General features: G+C 39.5%; 1 protein-coding gene across 9 annotated transcripts in view; it reads right to left on the bottom strand.

Moving 5' to 3' along the window:
* TBC1D4 (TBC1 domain family member 4) overlaps positions 1-23,778 on the bottom strand; it is a 157,215-nt gene that overhangs the window by 64,467 nt on the left and 68,970 nt on the right. The window contains exon 1 of one of the 9 annotated variants that reach the window (XM_038387809.2): positions 21,616-21,965. The exons of 6 other annotated variants lie outside the window; for them this stretch is intronic. In XM_038387809.2, the coding sequence (XP_038243737.1) occupies positions 21,616-21,618 (3 nt within the window). In that variant the 5' untranslated portion in view covers positions 21,619-21,965. Of the gene's footprint in view, positions 1-13,678; positions 13,826-21,615; positions 21,966-23,778 lie in introns of those variants that run through there. 2 more of the 9 variants (XM_043504598.1, XM_043504597.1) reach the window with 2 other exon arrangements.

A 23,778-nucleotide genomic window follows, 5' to 3' on the forward strand; every position in this document is an offset into this window, starting at 1 on the left:
TGTGGTGCTTTGTACAGCGGCAGAGGAAATTGTGGGTTTGATTTCCTTGGGAGCAAGGTGTACAATGCAAAGCTTCACATACACAAAGCAAGATGCGTGCATTTCAGGGATATTAATCATACATGTGAATTTTGTAGTCTCTCAAAATACTATCCTGTTAATCCTATCAGTGCAGAGAAATAGTAGGCTACGTTCACAACTTACATTATTGGACACAACATAATTAACTTCACTGGAGTTGCAAGTTCTTATCTGAAAATCCTGATTTTTCCATCAGTTACTATAACCTGGTAGCTTTACTGACTAGAGTGATTTTTTCCCCCTTCAGTATGTTAATTTCTTTGAGTGCTCCCAGTTATGTTTTGGCCTCAAAGGCAGACTGAGCAAAGTATGGCAAAGGTATTCTTACAGAGATGCTCAACTGTGAAACTTGCTTCCTATTTCTATTCAGAATGACCCATCTGTTACAGCATTTAACACTACTAAAAGCAGCATCTCATCACCTTTGAAATTGTTTCTCTACATTATGGTTTACTGTAAAAGCCTTCTGACACCCTGATCTAAGCTTTCAGATCTCGAAGCATTAATCTAACTCTTGTTGTTTGATGAGGTACCAGCTGTTAAAATTTGGAACTGTGGCTGGGTGTGTGTGTGGGGGGGGGGGGGTGGAGGGGGTAATGAAGTCCAGTTTGACCAATGTACACGGCAGAGGGGCATTGCTGGCACATGATAGCATATATCACATTGGTAGATGCGCAGGTGAACGAGCCTCTGATAGTGTGGCTGATGTGATTAGGCCCTATGATGGTGTCCCCTGAATAGATATGTGGACAGAGTTAGCAACGGGCTTTGTTGCAAGGATAGGTTACTGGACAGTCTCTACGTAAAAGAATTAATGGACACAAATCAAACGTCAAGAATTATAACATTCAAAAACCAGTCGGAGAACACTTCAATCTCTCCGGTCACTCGATTACAGACCTAAGAGTGGCTATTCTTCAACAAAAAAGCTTCAAAAACAGACTCCAAGGAGAGACTGCTGAATTGGAATTAATTTGCAAACTGGATACAATTAACTTAGGCTTGAATAGAGACTGGGAATGGATGAGTCATTACACAAAGTAAAACTATTTCCCCATGTTATTTCTCCCCCCATCCCACCCCCCACTGTTCCTCAGATGTTCTTGTTATCTGCTGGAAATAGCCTACCTTGCTTGTCACCATGAAAGGCCTCCCCCCCCCCCGGTGATGGCTCATCTTAAGTGATCACTCTCCTTACAGCGTGTATGATAAAACCCATTGTTTCATGTTCTCTCTCACTCTCTGTGTGTATATATATATATATAAATCTCCCCATGTTCTCTGTGTGTGTGTGTATTATATATATATATATAAATAAATCTTCCCATGTTGTGTGTGTGTGTGTGTGTGTGTAAAAATCTCCCCACTGTATTTTCCACCAAATGCATCCGATGAAGTGAGCTGTAGCTCACGAAAGCTTATGCTCAAATAAATGTGTTAGTCTCTAAGGTGCCACAAGTACTCTTTCTTTTTGAAAATAGAGACTATCACGGCTGCTACTCTGAAACTTCTCATCTAATTAGTTAAAGTTGGGTATTTAGTATTGATAAATCCTCTCAAAAGTACTTTCAAATTTAAATACGTTTCCAAGTGCAAGATGACCTACAGTGGACAAATGAAATGAAGTGGCTAAATCATGAAGGAAATGGAATATTTTCTATGCTTAATTTCATAGGGCTGTTGTAGCTCCTCTTGAGCCCACAGGAAGAAACTACTTATGAATGGGTCTCAACTGACCTTTCAGATTTCCTTGAGGGGAATATTTCCTCATACTCCAAATAGCATTTATTCAAGTTACTTAAAAGTACTATACTGACAACATTACTAAATTACTTGTCAGCAGTGCTTTCCGGTCCACCAATGAAAATAGTAGATAGACCAGTACAAAACTTTCAGGGCTAGAAGTATCTCCCAGCACTGGTTCCAGGATCAATTTATTATGCTGAACTTGGTCATCAACATACATTAGGTCTTATTCTAACAAAGATACCCATCGGAGAAGGTCTTTCATGAAACTGAAAGTCCTCTGAAACACTACATGTTAACTGGAGGTAAACTGAAAAGCTATTTGTCAAGAAACTGTGAGCCTCATGGAATATTGGGTACAATGGTAAATTGCATAGAAATGGAGACTGAAAAAAAAAAATAAGCTTACTCAGATGTGTTGTAATGGAGAAAGATCATTGTCTGTCTGTGTGCTAATACAAAACGACCTCATGTCTAAACTGGTAATATGGACTTTGAAAACTTTATATATCAAAATACTGCCAAGTAATAAAGGGACATCAGCCAAAGGGAATAGGGAGTAAGAGCTTCAATGACAGATGTGCCAGACTGACCCCAAAATGCTCACCCCTGTCAGAATGAGTGCAGGAACAGGCACATAAAAATTTTGTTTAAAGCTTTTAGTCTTGCTTAGCCAGCCTAAGAGTATTCTTTTGAGTGAAGCCCTGGAAGCTCTTGGAGAACATAGAATAGGCATGCTGTATTCTGCTTCATTCATTTACTTTTCTAACTTGCATAAAGCTGGATGCAAGATCATTATCCTCTGGAATTATTGAGAGGTTCTTTGGGGATAAGTGCTGAGAGACATTCTTCAAAGTCTGGAAAACAAGTCTGACTAAGAACAGAAGATACATCTCTGGAAGCTGTGTCAAAACAGAGGGCACAGAAACTCAGTCATCAAGGACTAGGGTAGGATGCGGTATTCCTTCAGTTGGTACATGGGAGAGTGGGAGGGGGAAGAGGCAGATCAAGATGGGTGGAAGATAACAGAGATGTAGTTCTCAATGAGAACAAAGGCCTCTGATACTTTTGGAAAATGTTGGTTTAGAAATCAAGTTAAAGATACTGTACTGCACATTACCACAAGTGCAGGCTTCAAAAAGAGTACAGTGAAATTTAAAATAGCCATGTTCCACTGTATGGGGGGGGGGGGGGTCATGCTGAATCTGATCAACATATACCAGAATGTAATAGGCAAAATACCTTTAAACTAAAAGGGAGGTGGATTTTTAAACCTGGTGGTTTACATAAGGATTTTAATAGGCTGTAAATATTTTATTAATTAATCCACTACATCAAACTGGACGTAGTTGCTAGTGGTGATCGAGTAAGGAGAGAGGAGCTGTGATATTTTCAGTATGCTGATGATACTCACTCAGCTCTGCATTTCCCAAGGTCCGCATGAGACAGCAGCTTGAAAGTAGGCAAACTAGCTGCAGCTCAGCCCAGAGGAGGCAGCTCTGAAAGCCAACCAGAAGAAATTACAAAAAAGATTAATCAGGGGGACTGTTGTAAGGACATGTGACTGCCTCTTGTAATGCAGGCTTCACTTACAATTTAGAGCTCATATTAGAGCCAAGGCTGCTGCTGGATTCACAGGTAGCAGCTGTTGTGAAAAAGCACTCTCTCACCCCTCCTGCACCTGGCAAGGCAAATATGATCTTTCTGTGGGATATGGATCTTGTAGGCTACTGTAATGCACTATCTGCAGGCTGCACCTTAAAACCATTTACTGTAGAAACTAAAGCTAGCATAGAACATGGTTGCAATGCTCCCCAATGGGAGTATCTGACACCAGTGCTCCACCTTAGCCAGAGGTCAGATTTATTAAACATTTTGGACATGCTCCAAATATATATCTTTGTTTGTGGGTGTGAGAGTGGAAGCAGGTTGAGGGGGGGGGGGGGTTAGATATGGGGCTATTACAAGACTTTTGGAATGGAGGGTAAATATCTTTTTTGTGCAGAAAGTATTATAAAAAGGTGTACACACAATTTTTATTTTGTATAGTGTAATTTTAAAAGTAGAAGTTCTCAGAGCTTTGGATAGATACTTAAATAAATAGATTAAAGTAAAAGTTAGGAATCTCTGTGTGCTTTATAGATACACTTTCATGCTGGAATTCTTACTTATCCCAGTTTAACTAGCCATTATGGTATTAGATGAAAGCATACGATCATTTTAAAAAGAAATACAGTGGGGAAAAAATACGTATTAAAGCTTACTGACAGGACTTGCAAACAAGTTCAAGTAGTGTTTGTGAAAGTTTTAGCATAGGTGTCTAGCATTAATATCATCAAGTATATAACAGTTTTGCTTGTTGTTTTTAAAGTGGCAGAGCTGATAAAAAAGTTTAGACTTTAGAGATTACCAGTTTTGATAAATGATGCATGCTGCGGCAAAGAAAACAGCACAAAGGAAAACCATTGTTACCGCTCTAGAATGGGACAAGTAACTTCATGGCAACATTGCATCTTCTCTTCAAGAATACAAGCGACAAAAGAGTTTAGAGTCCTAGTAGACTGTTCTCCCTTCAGTATTCACAACTGCATTCATTGAGTGGAAGAATGGACCCCAAAACAAAATATAGTACAAAATCAGAAAAAGTTTCCAGTTTCTACCAAAAAACTAACTACAAGCAGGTTATTCACAAAAGGTTCAAAGAGCACAAATTCATACTTGCTATGTATTGGCATGCAAAACAGCTAAATGGGTTTTTAGATTTCACTGTGAAATATAGGGAAACTGTAATGCCCTATTAAGTTGATTTCTAACTTCATAAAGCTTCTAAAGGGAATTTAAGCATCACAAAGGCAAATTGTCCCAGTTTATTTAAAAACAAACAACAAAAAACTGGAAGTCCACTATTCTTACCATGTGTAAGAGACTTACAACCTAGTATTACTCAGTCAGGTTTAATGTATTGAACACCTTCTGTTGCTAGTAGAGGCCACTCAGCTCTAAATTGAATCACACATACACAGAGCTTCAACTTTACTAGTACGTCAGATATATTTTGTATGCAGTGTTGTTGTAGCCTTGTCACTCCCACAATATTAGAGAGACAAGGTGGGTTATCCCATCCCACCTAGTCACATACATATTTTCAAAATACATAGGAAGCAGAAAGAACACCGTACATCAACATTCGAAGAATGGTACCTTCTGGTTTGCATCCCAGTTGAATAGCTGAGGCATTCTCAGGGTACGACAATGTTTCTAACGAATAGGGGGTACTTAATAGATTCTTAATAGAATAATGGTATGAATAAAAGCACAGAAAGCTTCTCCCACTACAGAAGCTGGGAGTAATTTCACTACATTTCCTCAGACAAACTCAGTTCATTATATCATACTCCACCCCATCACGAGCCTCTAGACAGTAATCGTTGGTGTTTCAAAAGCCAAGTGCTCCCTGATTTGCCACTGGAACCACACAGGCTACATAGGATTTGAACAGCCACATTTTTATCTTAAAAAATAAACAAACAGTACATGTTCTGATTACAGTTAACAGGAACAGAGAGAGATTTCTAACATCTACTGATTTGGGAAATAATAGCATCAAAATCATATTTTTTGGGAACCTGTACAGAGATCATATTTACATAACACTTATAAGAGTCTCTTTTTGAGGCTTTTAACCTCTGACAGATTGAAAATTCACAAAATAATTAAAAAACAAGAGAGAGAGGACCAGTATAATGAAACAAGGAATGAATCCATATGGTCTGCTGAAGCTAGAAAACTTTCAAAAGAATAACTGGTAAAGATGTGAAATTCTTTTGATTATGTTCATATTCATAGTCTGCTGCACAGAAGCAAGTGAAGACATTTTATAACATAGGGCTAAAGTACGTGTGGCAAATTTTTTGGCTTCAGGGCCACATCTGGGTATGGAAATTGTATGGCAGGCCATGGGGATAGGGGTGCAGGAGAGGGTGAGGCCTCTGGCTGGGGTTGTGGGCTCTGGGGTGGGGCCAGAAATGAGGAGCTCAGGGCTGCGGCTGAGGGTTGGAGTGAGGGTGGTGGGGGGTGAGGACTCTGGCTGGGGATGCAGGCTCTGGTGTGGGGCCATGGATGAGGGGTTTGGGCTGGGATCAAGGGGTTCTGAGGGCAGGAGGGGACCAGGGTTTGGGCTAGGGTGCAGGGGGCTGGCTCGGGATGCAAACTCCTCGCAGCGTTTACCTCAAGCGGCTCCCAGAAGCAGCGGCATGTCCCCTCTCCGGCTCCTAAGCGGAGGTGCGGCCAGGCAGCTCTGCGCACTGCCCTGTCCGCAGGCACCGTTTCCACAGCTCCCATTGGCCATGGTTCCTGGCCAATGGGAGCTGCAGGGTGGGGCTTGGGGTGGGGGCAGCATGTGGAGCCCCTGGCTGCCCCTACGAATAGGGGCTGAAGTGGGGACATGCTGACTGCTTCCCAGGAGCTGCAAGGAGTCACGGCACATGTGGACCAGGGCAAGCAAGCCCCTAACCCCGCTCCCCAGTGAGACCTTGAGGGCCAGATTTAAAAGTCTGATGTGCTGGATGTGGCCCGCAAGCCGTAGTTTGCCCACCCCTGGGCTAAAGTTTACTCAGTTACACTGGTGCAACAGAAGTTAAGTCTGATTTACTAAATTCTATCTAAAGGAATCTTATATAAATTATGCAGTAATAAGGAAAAGGCCACCTTATGATTTACAAGCTACATTGTCATTTCAAATTTGAATCTGCATGCTAATTAAGTAGAATTGAGCAAGTTATTGTTTTTCAATTTCATGGCTAACAAAAAAAAATCTGAAGAAAGTTTGGTTCATTTAGAACCGAATTTTTTCCAATTTCTCACCAAAGTATTAAAAAAAAAAAAAAGTTTGGGTTGATTCAATCTTACTTTTCAAAAAGGTCATTTCTATTGAACATTTTGTTTAAAATAATATTTTTGAACCCATTTTGACATTTCCAAAATTTCAGTTTTATTTCCAGCTAAAGTTATTTGCCAAATTCAACCCAAATTTGCAAATAATTTCAGTGCCCCCTGGCATCCAGGGGTCACAAGTGGCAGACGGCATAAATGATGCATCGGCGTTTACAGGGATCCCCTGGGACTGATATCTACTTAATAGTTACCAAAGGGTGGCATGTAAGGTCTTTATTGGGAGCCCTCACCCCACTAGTCATCATAACTGGAAAATGTATGCAAGGATATTATTTTTAAAAAGTTATGCATCTATACTGTGTTCTTAAAGTATAAGAGACAAGGTGTATATAGCAATATATTTTAGTACATAAATTTCTAGGGGTGAAAAAGACAAGCTTTTGAGTTTCACAGAGCTCTTCTCTGTGAGACTTGGAAACTTGGGACCAACACGACTACAACATTGCAAACAACTTTCTTAAAGTCTGTAAGTTAAGATAGCAGGTTCTGGTCAGGAAAGCGGTAGTAGATACTTATCACCCTGGAGGGTTATTGTGTGACTTACAATGCAAGTCTACTTGCATAGGGAGCCACCAGCTGATCAAGATTGCAAAGCTGACAAGAGATCAGAAAATCTGAAGGAAGAACACACAGCAGGGAAGGTGTCCTGTTTATGACAAAGATCAAAAAATTTGTCTGGTGTATCAGGACAATGCAAGGAGTCACATGATATCCTTCACCTAGGGGACAAGCTGCTAACATGCTTGTCTTATGAACAGAGGGTCACAGCCAGCCTGGCTATTTAATTTTGGGAGAAAGACTTTGGATGAGCTAAAACTTCATTACACAGTAAAACGTCTCATTAGTTAAATCTAGGCTCTAGAAAGTACTTTTCAAATCTCTATTCTTTGTTCATTAAAGAACTACCTGTTTTCACTATTAACAAATCGAAGTGCTGCGAGTTAAGCAGAGCAGTAATCCTGAGGTGAAGCCAGTAAACTGGGGGTACTGTTCCGTTGGGAGTAGTGGATCTGTGAATTCTGTGAGGGTCCAGTGGACTGGGTGGCTGGACACTCCAGGGGGATGCTCAGAAGATTCGAGGGCTGGAGTGTGCCTATCACTAACTTGCAGAGGGACAGCAGGGCCTACACAGGCTGAGAGGGGAGCACTTGCATTGCCTGTGAAGTCCAGGAGTTGACCCCTGGCCAGAACGGATAATGCTTCCTCATGCTAAGAGCAGGTGGTAGCAAAGTGCCTCACAACCCTGGGCACTCCCCAGGAAGCATCAACCCCTGGTCCCCCCAAAATGCATTTTCCAGCAAATGTACTAGTCACCAAAAAAATCTTCACCCAACTCGTCTAATAACCCTATTGGCAACCTGGCTGAAGTTACTCAGTGTATTTTTCTGCTTGCTGCCTGTGGTGCAGATATAACTTCAAAATACAATTCCACATAGCGAGCATTCAAGTCTTTTGAAAGCCTGAAACTATTGAAACCTGCTATACAAAACCCCCAAACACGCTCCTGGCAGTACTCAGAGTATTGCTGCTCATTACTAATTGTGCTGCATTCTTTGCTAATAGCCAGATAAAGGCCTAAATACAGAATTGGTTAAAATGATTTAATTAAACATCAGTAATTTGGTGTAATTTCTGTTGAGGGGTAGAAAGGTGAAGTTGTTTGAGGAGAACCAACCAACAGGAGAGTGGTGACGGATGCCTGTGTTAGGTGTTCTTAAGCCTTCCTCTTGTTTTTTCTACAATCTTACTCTTCTACTCCTCATTATATAAAATACAGAACAATCAATATGCAAGTCTCCTTTTATATCATACTGGAATTTGGCCCAATATCTGTAGTACAAGTTAACAGAAACAAATACAGATCAGAACAAACATCAAGAAATGTTTGCCATCAACTTCTATTTTGTTCTACTGTCAGTTTGGACAGACAGAAAACCTAAAACACAGGACTTGTTAAAGAAAGAAAACACCAAGCTGCAGCGTGAAAATCCAAATGCAGAGAAAAAAGCTCAGGGACTGAGGGCGGGGGGGGGCAGACTCTCTGGAATGTGGGTTTTGGGGTGCAAAAGGGGGCTCCAGACTGGGCTGGCACTTACTGCAGCTCCAAGGAAGTGGCTGCCAGGTCCCTGCGGCCCCTAGGGGCATGGGCAGCCAGGCGGCTCTGCACAGTGTGCACTGCCTTTGCACATGCAGGCACCACCCCCTGCAGCTCCCATTGATTGCAGTTCCTGGCCAATGGGAGCTGTGGAGCCAGTACTCAGGGCAAGGGCAGTGTGCGGAGCTTCCCTGGCCGCCACAGTGCCTAGGGGCCGCAGGGAACTGGTGGCGGCTTCCGGTTGCTGCGCGGAGCTAGGGCAAGCAGGGATCCTGCCTTAGCCCCAGGTTCCTGCTGCACCGCCAACTGGACTTTTAACAGCCCAGTCAGCAGAGCCAACCAGAGCTGCCAGGGTCCCTTTTCGACCGGGCATTCCAGTCGAAAACTGGATGCCTGGCAACCCTAGCTTTCCCCCTGGCTTCAAGTGGATATGTTTCCATTCAGGTCTTGACAAAACTGCTTCTCAGCTGTGGGCAAGAACTGTTACACAGAGATGTATGTCTTCATTATACTACCAATGCACTCACACATAGTAAAGTTCTACATGTGAACATAATATAGTCTATTTCCAAAAACAGAGCAGAGTACTTCCGCAATGCAAAGGGGAAAGAAACATTTTAAACAGGGAAGCTAGAAATGTTAATTGTCATGAAATACTTATTTTATCTCATTTTAGAAATGACTGATGCATTTTGATTTTAATGAAACTCTGAGCATAGTCAGACTGTAATTGCTGTGTAATATATAAAATCAAATAGTATTACATGATTTCCTGTGGAAACACATGTAAAGCAGCTTGCTTATTTTGAGTGGACAAAGTAGGGCATGTTCCTTCCTCAGAGCTTTTAATCTAAATAGATACCATAAAGTATACAGACAGTAAGAGAAACAAGTCAACAGGCAAAAGGGAGGAAAAGAATACATGGAACAGGTGACTACTTCGCTGGTTGAGTAGACATTGGGTTTTCTCTTTTAAACTATTTAAGGAAATACTGTGGCAAACAAAAGATACCTAGATAAATTGTTAATAGTTTTCAACTCTTTACGAGGAATATATACAGGAATATTTTCTTACTGGGGATTCTCTCAATTCTTCCACTCAGTATTTTGAAATTGGTAGCCAGTGTTTGAAATTCAAGTTATATTACTCTCCTTCCTTCAAACAAAACCTATGTTTTTATACCAGTCTTCCTTTTAAGCATTATATAAATCAATAGAAAAATCATGTGTCCCACTGAAACAGAAAATGCCTATAGTACTTTTGATACAAGTGTCATATGAGCACGATAGCATTATTTAAATAAGTAAACATCTAAAACTTCAAACTATTTATTTTGAGCATGTGGAAATAATTTCAGGATTTTATTTCCAAAACAGATAAACCCTGAAACCTCTCCTTTTCTAAGGGTTTAAAAGTAGCTCATTCGACTTGAAGTTTCATACTGTATCTCCTCAGTCTTATGGGTCCTCCATTTCTCCTTCAGTCTTTGAAATTTTGTGCTTTCGTACCTTACACTAGATATTAGATATACACATTGCTAGTGAAAACAGAGCATTAATTATTGTCTTTTTGACCAAAGATGCAAGTATGCTACTTTCAGCCCTCTACCACTGCTAGCATGTGTGTGCTTCTTTAAAGCCTTATCTTTTCAGAGATCACTTTTTAAAAAAAAAAAAAAAAAAATTGATCTCCTGAATGGCTAATGCATTTGCTGCATTCCAAGTCATAAATTTTGCAAGGGAATGATAGATCCCACTCTCTCCACTGTTCATTGCATAATAATGGTACTGTACAGCCAAACTTTACTGAAGTTGTAGAGTAAGCTAACAGGGGCATGCCAGACAGACCAAAAGTTGTATGTATTTTATAATGAAGCCATTATATTAAGATATCAAGGTTCTGATTAAAATTCGTCTTCTTACATGAAGAACTGGTAGGTGAGGATTCAAGATACAATTATTTTCAAGAACTATCAAAATATTCCCCCTATTCAGGTAGGCATGGATCTTATTTTCTCTCTCTCTCTCTCTCTCTCTCTCTCTCTCTCTCTCTCCCCCCCTCCCCCCCACCCCACTCTTACAACCAGAATTTCATTAGCATTCCAAGTAAATAGGTCTGAGACAAATTCACCCCTTATGTACGTGGGTGCAATTCTGACTTCAGTGGATGCCATCAATAATTTGGGGCCTTACATCTTACTCATTATTCCCCTCCTCTCAAAAAGGATAAATGTGAAGAAAAATGTACCATAGCAAGAGCCTCAGACACCTCAGTCCTCCAGGAATCTCACTAGGCCAATGGAGATGGAGATGCTCAGTTACTATAAACATGGCACCAATACAAAGCCTTAAAGTAGACAGAGGACAGTCTCCACTTCCTAGAAAAGTCAGAAACTTTTCCAGTGGAATCATTAACTGTGAGCCTCCACATCAGGCTAGTAATTCACCAGTGATTAGTAAAGAATTTGGATCCCCAATCCAAAGAACAATTTCCTTTGACTACTTTACCTGCACTTGTAGGGAGTGAGTGATATCCTTCAAAATTCATCAGTACATGGTATCATGAGAGGACCTGCATTGCTATTAGGCAAAGAAGTTATCTACCAGGAGGGAATCAGAATGCAGAGAAAGAATGCTAAGAAGCAGGTGCACACTCTTACTGAAAACATTCACATTTTCAACTTCATATTATTAGCTACATTGCCTAATGACCTTTAAAACAAGTTCTCTCTGTCAGGTAAAGTATGTTAATGTCTGCCAGTATTTTAAAAAAAAAAAAAATCTCCCTATGTACAACTGTGACACAAGCCCTCACCTGTCAGAAGTTGGGATGATCCTGTAATGTTAAAGATTTATTCAGCTACAAAGTTAATGGTTGAAATATTACAAACATCGTAAATGATGAGAACGTGGTAGTACAAGTTCTTCTGAAACCACTAAAACAGATAGCAACTGATATAATTTAATGTCAGCATAAGCCTTGTACTGTAAACAAAGAACAAGACAGCTATAAAGGTGATCTTGAAAATGGCATTTTGAGCCACATGGGTTCCACTAACAAAAAAAAAAAAAAAAAGTTATATACATCACACACACCCCCATTCTTCTACAATTTTAGCAGATTCTTGCAAAAATAGCCTGAAGTGTTAGAACATGAACAAAAATATTGAGTGTGGCAGTTATTTCTCACTGGAATGGACTTTCTTCAACAAAACCTTCAATGATTGTTGAGTATCTGTCAGAGGCAAAGGAAAAATCAAAATTAATGATAATGTGCTGTTATTCAATCTGTGATGGAACACCAAAAGCTAAGTGACCTCATTAAAAAATGTGATAATCTAGTTACAGCCTTCAATCACTGATTATTATTCCTAAGGCTACCATATAAAGACTTTCTGAATTGCTCTTAAGTTAATTGTGAACAAAATTTTAGCTAATACATTTAAAGTGGATTTGAAAGTTCAAAATTACTTCAAGCAAAGATTTTAAAATGGAGAAATATTGGTCTTTAAATGGTTTTTAGTAAAGAAAAACTTGGCCATGATATATAATTTTATTTCATTTTGCTTCTATCATGGAAATTGCAAAATAACTTTACACTAAAACAGTTAGAGAACTGATCAGCAGGAAGAAAAAAAAAGTATTGTATGCAAAGGAGAGGCACTACACTTATAAAGGAGTTTTGAAATGAAAGGACTTGATGAGACAAAAAGACACTAAGGTCATTCCACAGAGAAAGAGAGAGACCTATAGGAGAAGACTCTTGCACCAAGTATGAAGAGTTTGTGGATGGACTGAGGCTATTGGTGGATCGGTGAAGGAAGGGGGGTGAAGAAAGAAGAGGGATAAGAGGCAAGTTCCTGGAAAGTCTTAAAAAGGAGCACTGCAATGTTCTGAGACAACTGCTTGTGCAGTCCAATGACGAAAAGTTGCACTGAAGCAAGAAGCATTTGTAGTCAGTGTTCTGTAGTTAATACCAGTCCAGGTGAATATTCAAAACATTTAGTGCACAATAGTTAATACTGAGCTCACAGTTGCACAATACTTTAACAGTCTATAGGTCAGCACTCACTATTTCAGGCAATTTAGTCTCCTTGTGGTTAGTTCTCAACACTGTCGTGAAAGATCCAAACTTCTTCAAGCTTCTGGATTTAGTCATGCTCCCCAGTTCTGCCAGGGATCAGATGGCTGCAAAGGCAAAGTCCTGAGAGTTTGGTGAACCCATATGCCACTGGTGTAATATGGCAAGTCCCAGGTTCCTGTCTAGATAATGGATCTAAAAATCCATTTTCCAAAACAAAAAAATAGTATGTTGCACTCGTTATGCTACATTAAACAGCAGCAATTGCATGACATTTCAGCGTGGTCTTTATTTTGAAGCATGCTATAAAAGCCAATCGACCCAAAGGAACACTCTTGGCGGGTGGCAGTTGATAAATTTTTCAGAATGACAACAACCGATGTAATGGTTTTCACACTACTCAGACAGTTACTTCAAGTAACTTAAGATGTTAAAAATAGATGTGTGGGTTTTTCCAGTATAAGCCACAATCAAGAAGTTATTATATTGTTTTCTTCCTATAATTATTATTCAGTTTACTGTAGCAAGATGGCCGATTTAGTTTGGTGGGTCCTGTGCTTTTCTTGGCGGGGAGCCAAGATGACACCCTTTGCCCCTGCTCTTGGGTGCCGAGGGCCCCGCTACTAGCCCGGGAAGGTGGTAGAGGAAGGAAGCGGGGGAGGGGTCTGGGTTTTCTCCTTGCTCTGAGTCCCAGCCCCTCTCAACTCCTGTGGGTTTCTTACCCTCATCCCCCTTAGATGCGGTTACCCTCGGTCCTTAGATGCTGCGGGGAAGGGAGTCTCCCTGTCCTGCTGGGCAGTGTCTCCCTTACTCCAATTCTCAGGTCTTCCAAATCTCTCAATGCACCTCCAAGCTCCCAGTCCTTTCTCTTTCCTCTTCCTCCTCTGTCTGCCTGACTCAGGGGGTTTTATTAGGTTCCTAACAGGGCTTTAATTGACTGCAGGTGCTTCAATTAACCTGCAGCCACCTTCCCTAGTCTACAGGGAACCATGTCTTAATTTGCCTTGAGCTTATATATTTCCCCTCCAGCACTCTCCCACTGCTCCCTGGTCCTCCTGTATCACATAACCTATATGGTGTCACTTTGGATGGTGAAACGTTTGGCTTGCTGGTCTATATCATGGACATTGGGATGAGGTAACTTGCTTATTCACACACTGAGAAATTACTATGAGCACTGAGCCATTTATTAAAATGGGAGAACACAAGAAAAGACGAAGTTGACGAGTTCTTAACCAGCAGAATGTCATCAGAATTTTCATCTTGTGCATGTCTGGAGATCCTGTTCCCAATGAAGTTCTCACTGACTTTTAGCAAGCAGAATTGGGCCTTTAGCAGAAAGATTCAAAGACTGAAAAATAAGGTAGAATGTCAACTGTTGTCTCGGTGAAAGTGAATGAACTCTTTCTAGAACTGACAAATTATGTTTCAGAAAGTTACTTCCTAACGTCATATCCAGGAAGGCACTGAATGTCAACCTAGCTAGATTTTAGAGCTTTTCTTTCACTTAGTATGGGCAGCAAGCTTTCTTCAACAAGACTATTAAGTGGTGGTTAGCAAAAGCATTACTGATCACAAAACAAGAAATCCTCAGAATAGAGGATTCTAAACTATTCTAAAATTTATTCCAAACCCAATCATCAGGATTAAAACCAGCTATAACATTTTCTCTTCTGTGAGCTAGCCTTATGGCATATATTTCAGGTGTTTGTTCTAACTGAGATCTCTGGTGTTGTTCGCTTTCAAAGGAGAGATTATTAACATTAGTTGATAAAAGTGGAACTCAAGCATGCATGCCTTCAAGTTACAGCTGTGACACTGCCCAGAGGCCCCAATAAACAAGAGCAAGACTTTTTTGTGATTTGATGTAGTTAGACAATTACACAGACAGCCACCAATACACACGCTGCAGGACACTGAACTTGTAGCCAAGTAGGAAAAAGACCTACAGTACTTAATTAACTGAGTTTCTAATACTTTACTTCTTTACCATATTTGGCATAGGCCATGTGTGTACTAGTATCTGCTTCTTTCACAAGTCTCAGGAATCTGGGTCTAGCCCAACACAATTCCTAGGGGAGTGTGTGCCTACATTGTCAAAATAAGAAATGTTCTTTCACAGGCAACTGAAATATTACTCTCATTCTCTAGCTAGCTTCTTAAAGGAAGTTACAAAAAACATCAACTGAATTTAATAGTTTGACAGCATTACTGTATGCAGTGTTGTTGTAGCAGTGTCAGTTCCAGGATATTAGAAAGACAAGGTGGGTGAGCTGCATCTTTTATTGGACCAACGTCTTTCGATGAGAGAGATAAGCTTTCTAGGAGCTCTGTGTAAGCTCGAAAGCTTGTCTCTCTCACCAACAGATGTTGGTCCAAAAAAAGATATCACCTCACCCACCTTGTCTCTAATGCTTAATATTAATCAAACAAACCAGCAATACTGAATAAATCTTCAACCGTAAATGATCCCAACTGGAAAGCAAAAGTCAAAGAGATAAGAAATGAGATTAAGTCTAAGAAATAAAAGGAGCATAAAGATTCAGATTCTGCAGAAGGAACGCGATGTGTTTGACAGCCACGGTCTATATCAATGCTAAATAACAGCAGTTCTTTCTGCTTATTAGTCAGATGCCACGAAATGCACATCAAGGTAAATTCTAAGCACTTTAAAGAATTCCTCCTCCACACACATACTCCTGAAAACTACTACTTTTTAAAAGGTTGCAAACTAGCTTGAGTTCTTGCAAAAAAAAATGTCATGGCTCTATGCTGCATCAGAGAGCAAAATTGTGTTTCACTACCAAGAGACAGAGACTTTCATTTTCCCCAAAACCATCTCCCCAACTGTTTTTTTTGTAAGTGACTAACAAGTTTTAATTTGTTCTTTGGCCTATTCTGTATTTGTCTATAAAAGACAAATATTCTGTGTTCATTGACTTTATTGGGATCCATGATCCTTTCATAACCTGTCACAGTACTTTAAATTAGATGCCAGATCCGTCAGCACCTGTGGCATTAACTATCCCAGGATCTTCCCACCAAACATATGATGATTCAGCATGCGTTAGCATCATGAATAGCCTGATTTAGGATTGCCTAAGGATGCAACTATGACGGGTTCGGTCACAGAAACATGCTGACACTACCTCTGAGCACGTTTTTCCTGCCAGCCTGGGATTCCAGAACCCTGCCTTGTCAAGTCAGACATGCTACTCCACTGCAACACAGACCCAGGTCTGGTCCCCGTCCTCAAAGCTGCAGACTTTAACCAAAAACTGGTCAGCAAATCACCTGTCTCCACCACTCAGACACTTAGTTCCCAATGGGCGCCAAACCCCAAATAAATCTGTTCTACTCTGTACAAAGCTTATACAGGATAAACTCAAATGGTCTGCCCTCTATAACACCGATAGAGAGATACGCACAGCTGTTTGCTCCCCCAGGTATTAATCACTTACTCTGGGTTTACTAATAAACAAAAGTGATTTTATTAAGTATAAAAAGTAGGATTTAAGTGGTTTCAAGTAATAAAGAGATAGAACAAAGTAAGTTACCAAGCAAAATAAAACAAAACATGCAAATCTAAGCCTAATACATTTAAGAAACTGAATGCAGGTAAATCTCACCCTCAGAGATGTTCCACTAAGTTTCTTTCACAGACTAGACTCCTTCTTAGGCTATGCCCAATCCTTTCCCTGGGTACAGTTCTTGTTAGTTCCAGCTTAGGTGGTAACTAGGGGATTCCTCATGACTGGCAGCCCCCTTTGTTCTGTTCCACCCTGTTTTATATCTTTGGCACAAGGTAGGAATCCTTTGTCTCTCTGGATTTTCACCCTTCCTTCTAAATGGAAAGGCATCAGGTTTAAGATGGATTCCAATATCATGCAACATGTCCTGTGAGACTTCATTACACACTGGCTGGCACCCATGTATACGGGAAGGCTTACAAGTAAACAGAGACAATTACAACCAACTGTCCTAGTTAATGGGAGCCCTCAAGATTTCAAGCCACCATTAATGGCCCACACTTTATATAGTTACAATAGGACTTCAGAGTAATATTTTATATATTTCTAGCTTCAGATACAAGAAAGCTACATTCATACAAATAGGATGAACACACTCAGTAGATTATAAACTTTGTAATGATACCTTACAGGAGACCTTTTGCATAAAGCATATTCCAGATACATTATATTCATATTCCAAAGCATATTTTCATAAAGCATATAGAGTGCAATGTGACAGCAACATGGCTTGGGGCTTTAGATGGTATCTCTTTTGAAGTTAACCAGGGTGAGGGGAATTTTCTGTTTTTCCCTCATCACTAAGTGGAAATAAAGTCAGAAGTTTGCCCATATTGCTTAAGTATACATTAATGATTGCAAGTGGATATTTTTCACCTTGTACATACGATGGTCATGGGACTGTAAAAGGACATATTGGCACCTTAGGACTTGACTATTGAATTTTAAGAAGTATTTGCCTAACCTTCAGTTCTCTAACAAGCTACATTTTCATGTCCCAAAGCAGTACTGTGCCGACTCCTGATTTTATCTGCAATGTTGGAATACAGTATGTTTTAGACATTTCCACACACTTTGCTGTTGCAGCCTTTTGAAAACAGCAAATATTCCTCCAGAGATAAGCAGCAACTATGATTATCCATGTTAAGCCATATTTCTATGTCCTGGCTGTTAGAGTACTGGAGCGTATACGTTGCCATACTCTTCCACCTTGTCAGCAGCAATTTTGTTGTCATTGCTAGATTCCCAGAAAGGGGGGGCAAAAAAAAAAAAAAAGCCATCATCGGTTTCACTCTCCCCAAAAAGAAACAAAATAAACCAAACACCAAAAAAAAAAAAAAAAAAAAAAACCTCCACTTGAACACCTACTCCTTTGCTAAGATAAAGTAAATGGAATTCCTAGGAAAAAAAAAAAAATCTGCAGACCTGTTGACTGAGGCAGCTACCGGATTGACCAATTTGTAGGACAAAAGGCCACTTTTGACATCAACTGATCTGGTATGTGGCTTATCCAGATTAATTCAAGAGAAAGGCACTTACTGATTCACAATCAGACACGTACACATTTTATTAAGGATAATTTGAAAAAAACCCTCAAAGGAATAAAAATTCCTAGTTTGCTGATAATTGAGCCTTGAGGTTTAAATTAATATCAGATTAATATTTGTCCATTGTATTGAGATATGAAGCACTCTAAGTGCAGCAACGTAAGAATAGGAGTATATCACCTTGAATGTCTTGGAAGAATCTAGGAGAAGAGCTCAGACATCACTACAATCATGACAGTTGACTCTACAGACGAACTTCATTCTTAATGACAGTACTGTGAGTTTCTGGAACTCCCTTTCTTCCATTCACTGACTGCTTCCTGATGAGGAGCACATAGACCAAAACTTGTCAGACCATTAGCCCCTTCCAAATTACACAGATGCTGGACTAGGTTGACAGAATTGTCCTTCATTAAAGAGAATACAGTTTAGGTGTCTATCAGGAGGGGAGGAGACTATTGTGAAACATTTTTCGGCATGGAACAAGGGCTACAGAAAAACAAAAACACATCAAGCCTTACAGAAATTAGGGATGAAAGTGGGAGCCGCAATCGGCCGAACCTGTGGACGTGGCAGGTAAACAAACTGGCCTGGCCCACCAGGGGCTTTCCCTGAACAAGCGGCATCCCAAGTTTGGGAAACACTGGTCTAGTGGTTAAAAAACAAACAAACAAAACAAACAAACAAACATTCATGGGTTCTGTTCCCAGTTCTACTGTCTTACATCTTCATAATATGGAGGAAGAGGGAAAATTTCACAAATTAATTTGCCATCATAATATAGTTGCTGCAAAGGGATGTTTGTGAGACTCAACAGTTGTAAAGCACTTTTGAGATTCACATGACAGTTGCTCTGTGCATGTACAAAATATTATTCCACGGGTGTGAAAGTAGCAAAAACTTAAGTTCTCAGATTTTTACAAAAATAGAGTATACCACCACAAGATGAAATGCCTCATGAGAGGTGCTAAAATATAATCCCTGTGTTAAGGACTCACTAAAATTAATACTTCTGAAAAGAAAAAGATGATAATGTAATGTAATGACAGCTAGAGTAACTTTGCACTCTTTCAAAATAAAGATTTGCAAAAAAAAAAAGAGTGCTAAGCCAACTTCTTAGCTGGTTTGTGCTCAGCTGTTCTGAAAATAAGGCATAGATTTAGGTGGCTACAAGGATTTAGGAGCCTTGTTTTAGGCATCCAGATATGAAAGATTTTAGTCCTGAATAGTTCCTATAGTGACAAAGTTTTGATCTGCCATCATCTGCATCAAGGCTAAAGTATTAACAGGGTACAAGAACAGAGGGCTGAGGAATATGAAATAAAATAGAAGTGAAATATATACATTGTTAAAAAAAAATCTTCTGCATCCAGGCCTGAACACTGACATGATTCAGGTCCCGTGCTACCTGTTGTTGCCTCCAACTAGCATTTCTATTTGCTTCTTCTTCGGCAACTACCATACAGAAGTGGTATGAAATGGAGCCTGCAAGCATCACATGCTGTTAAAGTCAGAATATTGGGCTATTTCAATTGTAAAAAGATAAATTTCCAGTAAATTATTAATTAGACAGCAGGCTGCCCTCAGAGGGAGATCGCTCTGGCAGGGAGCCTTTCTAGACTTTCCTTAAGATTAATTCCTAACTATGCTTCATTTACTTGCTGCAGGTTCCTGATTGTTTGGGTTAAGAATTTCCCATAAAGATGTGGAAGATTTACCCGCCCCCCCCCACACATACACACACTCTCCTAGTAAAATTCAGGATGCCGAATTCCCACACTCCAGTGTCCATGAGAAAGTTCCATGTTAGGCCAAGTTATCAGACCCTTTCTGATTTCTATTAATAAATATCCAAGTTTTGTAAATTTCTACATTATGATTTAAACAAAGAATTATTTTAGTGTGTTATCACAAACAGTATTTGAGATCTGTCTATGACACGTTCTGCTATGGAAAGCCAATACATTTCTTTTTTGATTTATAAACATTCTGTTCTTTCCATTTATCCTCTAGGAAAGAAAGAAACATCAGATCTGGGTTTTGAGATGTTATTTATGTACTTAAACAAGAATTAGAGAGATTCCCCCCCCTCCTCAAACAGTACTTATTTATATTTTATAACCTTTAATAAACCTGTCTGTGAACTTTCTGGTATTTCACAGTAATGGTCATTTACATTCAGGCTAATGGGAAACAAAGTTGACAAATCTTTTAACTAGGAAATTTTATTTTATTTTTTAATTAAAAAGACAGACAGAGAGGTGGAGAGAGAGAGAAAATCCTCCCAAATGAACATCACTCTTACTTTGAAAGAGTTTACCTTTAGACATGAGAGTTTCTCATTTGTAGCCCAACAGAAAAATTCTGAAAATTAGACTTGACTCAAAGTTGCCACGTGGCAACTTTTCTATTTACTTTTCTAATGTTTCAGTACAACTCACTTTGAGGAATTTTAATATTTCTGGATATAAATTCTTCTATTTATATAGTTGGACAGAACATGGTTCCCTGGTTTGTCAACTTTTACTGGGTTATGTTAATACCTATACATCTAAGCCATCTGGGTTAATAACTTGCTAAATATTTAATTGTGGTACCAGTGTATATGACTCAAAGATTTTTTGAATACTTAATTTTTGTAGTTTTTAAATTGGTACAAATCTTCCACCTTCGCCAAACGAGCAACAAGGAAATACAGCCAAATACTATGTTCTTTCATTTATTTTGTTACCATGGTACAAAATATTAGCATTTTATTTTCACTGCCTTGTTCTGCATGATTTTAGCATACAAAATAGTAAATTGAGCTTAAATTTAAAAGAATGATTTTTTACAATTTCTTCTATGGTAATATTTATTTAACATTTTAGTTCACACTCAGTAGTTTTAAAAAAAAAAAAAAAATCAACCATTGCCTCCCACCTCCAATTATTTGGCTAGAAACTATTACTAGCTCCAATAGAAGCTCTACCTTAAAATGGGGCTTGCAGGTGAAAAGGAGAAAACAGAGTGCTATTTAGAAGTAGATCACTTTACAAGCCCTGTATAAAGGCCAGCTTTTCAATATTTGCTTCAAAAACTGTTGATTAAATTCTGCAAGGTTATTTTTTGAGCATGCATTTACAAAGAGATGTCATTGCAAGGTTTTCCCTAGGCAAAAACTTGATGTAAAACTATGGCCATGTAAACCAAAGGCTGCTTTGAAAAACTTCCCTGAAACACTTGTTTCAAAATCTGAATTACAGTATCTAAAGATTTGGAGATTAAATGTCACACTGAACACTGGAAAGATCTGTTCTACTTTGCACAAGAGGCCCCTTTCACCGTTCCTTTAAGAACAAAGGTGTATTTATTACTTCACCACTTATCTGAACTCTACACTACATTTTCTAGCAAAACATGCACTGCTGTTGTGTGATAAAGAACCCAGCACCAAAAACTGTGAACATGTTGACTGAACAGCAACTTTAAACCCTCCAGGCAACACAGGAATACAAGCTGTTTTTTTAAACTAATAAATGCTGGTTAAACTCAAAATAAAGAAAACAAAAACCAATACCCAGAGCTGAGAAGGTAACTCACCATATTCCTTGGCTCTCTAGTTCAGGGATGACAATTTGCAAACAAACTCTTCTGCCCACTATGCATAGCATGTATTGATGCATATCTCCTAATAACTTCAGCAAGTTAAAGTTTCTCATTTAAATTAATAGTTTAGCATAACTAAATGCAAAGAGGAAGACAGTCAAGAAGAGGGAAGTAAACTCCTCAAAGATCAATTTACAGTACAATTCACTCCCAAATTTTCAACCCAAGAACAAAAGCACAAATGAAACCAACATAGGGAAATTAAGCTGTACTGCGACAGACCACCTACCCTTTACCTTGCCATTTCACCATTCCCATCCATCCCATCCTCAATCAAGTTTCAAAATCAAAGCAGTTAAAGAAGCTAGGAAAATAAGATGCAAGGCAAACATTTTAAGAGAGCTTAAGTAACTTTAGCAGCCCAACTCCCATTTTCAAAAGTGACGTAAGCCTTTGGAAGCTTACATGTGACTGAGGCAGTGGGACTTAGGATCTTAAATGCCTACATCACTTTCAAAAATGGGAGTTACATTTTTTGAAAATTTTAACCATATCTTTTCTCCTTTAAAATATTTGTAAACCCTCCAGTCCTCAAATACAGAGTCATTGTTTTTAATAACTAACAGTGACATCCATTCTTTATGCATTCTTCTCAATATTATTTAATTTATCGAACCTCTGTTTTTGGGGAAGAATGAGACCACTGCAGCAAGGCAAATCTGAAAATAAAGTCCAAAGCACTCACATTTCCTTATCCGCCTCTAATCTGGTTTTAAGCCTCAATATATAGAGAGGCTATACCTGTCTCCTTTTAGTGATGGACAAAGATTAAGTATCCCTATGGTTTCCTTTTAGCTCTATGACTTACCTTTGATATGGTTGACCATCAGACATGTCTGTCACCTACTCTGTTTGGCTTGGCCCATGAAGCACCACTCTCAAAGAACATTAACTAATGCAGAATGCAACAATCTGACAACTACTTAAAAGTGCTTCTTGCAAAGTTACACTACGCTTGTGCTCTATGAACAGCGCAGTATTGCTAAGGCTGCTGATTTGTTTCCAGGTGCACTTCAGTGTTGATTGTGCTCTATGCTTTGGGTCCTAGCTCACTTTTGGCCTCACTCTTCACATTTTATGTTGACATTTGTGATCACCTGAAGCCCTTGAACTAATACTAGCCCTCATATTTAAACAGTTCAGCACTGGCAGTGAGGTGTTCTTTGTGACTTCTCCAAAACTGGGGGGAAAAACAAACAAACAAAAAAACCCCCACAACCGTCTCCCCATCCCCTTGCCTAACAGCCTCCAGATCTACTGTCCTTCAGTACCTACCTCAAGTCTATTTGTTTACTAAGGATTTTACCAAGAGAGCGGGTTAGAGCTTAATGAGTTCTTGGGCTGGTTATTTTGTTTTATTAATTCACACTGGTTTTTGTTCTTTTGTGTATGTCCTGAAATACTGTTTGGTATGTGTATTTTATGAATAGAGATGTTACATATCTATCCAGAATTTTATCCTTTGATGAAGAGCAACAAAAACTGGACTTATTCATCATTTTAAGAAGTATTATATTCATGGATATAAATCAGCAATTGTGGATGGGTCATTTCCCCATGTTTGCCCCCTTCCCCCGCTGTTCCTCAGATGTTCTTGTCAACTGCTGGAAATGGCCACCTTGATCATCATGACAAAAAAGTTCCCCCTCCCCCACTCTCCTGCTGGTAATAGCTCACCTTACCTGATCACTCTCATTACAGCGTGTATGGAAACACCCATTGTTTCATGTTCTCTGTGTATATAAATCGCCACACTGTATTTTCCACTGAATGCATCCGATGAAGTGAGCTGTAGCTCACGAAAGCTTATGCGCAAATAAATTGGTTAGTCTCTAAGGTGCCACAAGTCCTCCTTTTCTTCTTCCTCAGTAAGAAATTGAAGCCTTTAAAACATAATCAATCTCTTCCAATGGCCTTTAAAAATTAACTACAATTAACACTTCCCAGTGTGGGTATTTTCCGAATGGATATTCTGTTAGGAGGCTATGAAGAAGGAACAGAGGATGGAAGATTCTGCTCCCTTTGGGAGAGATCATTGCCTGTTTGTAGGAGAGAGGGGAAGATGTACAAGCACCCCAGTACTACGGTAACAGGCAC

The sequence above is a fragment of the Dermochelys coriacea genome, chromosome 1, assembly GCF_009764565.3.
Source record: "Dermochelys coriacea isolate rDerCor1 chromosome 1, rDerCor1.pri.v4, whole genome shotgun sequence".
In the NCBI taxonomy this organism is placed as follows: domain Eukaryota; kingdom Metazoa; phylum Chordata; order Testudines; family Dermochelyidae; genus Dermochelys; species Dermochelys coriacea.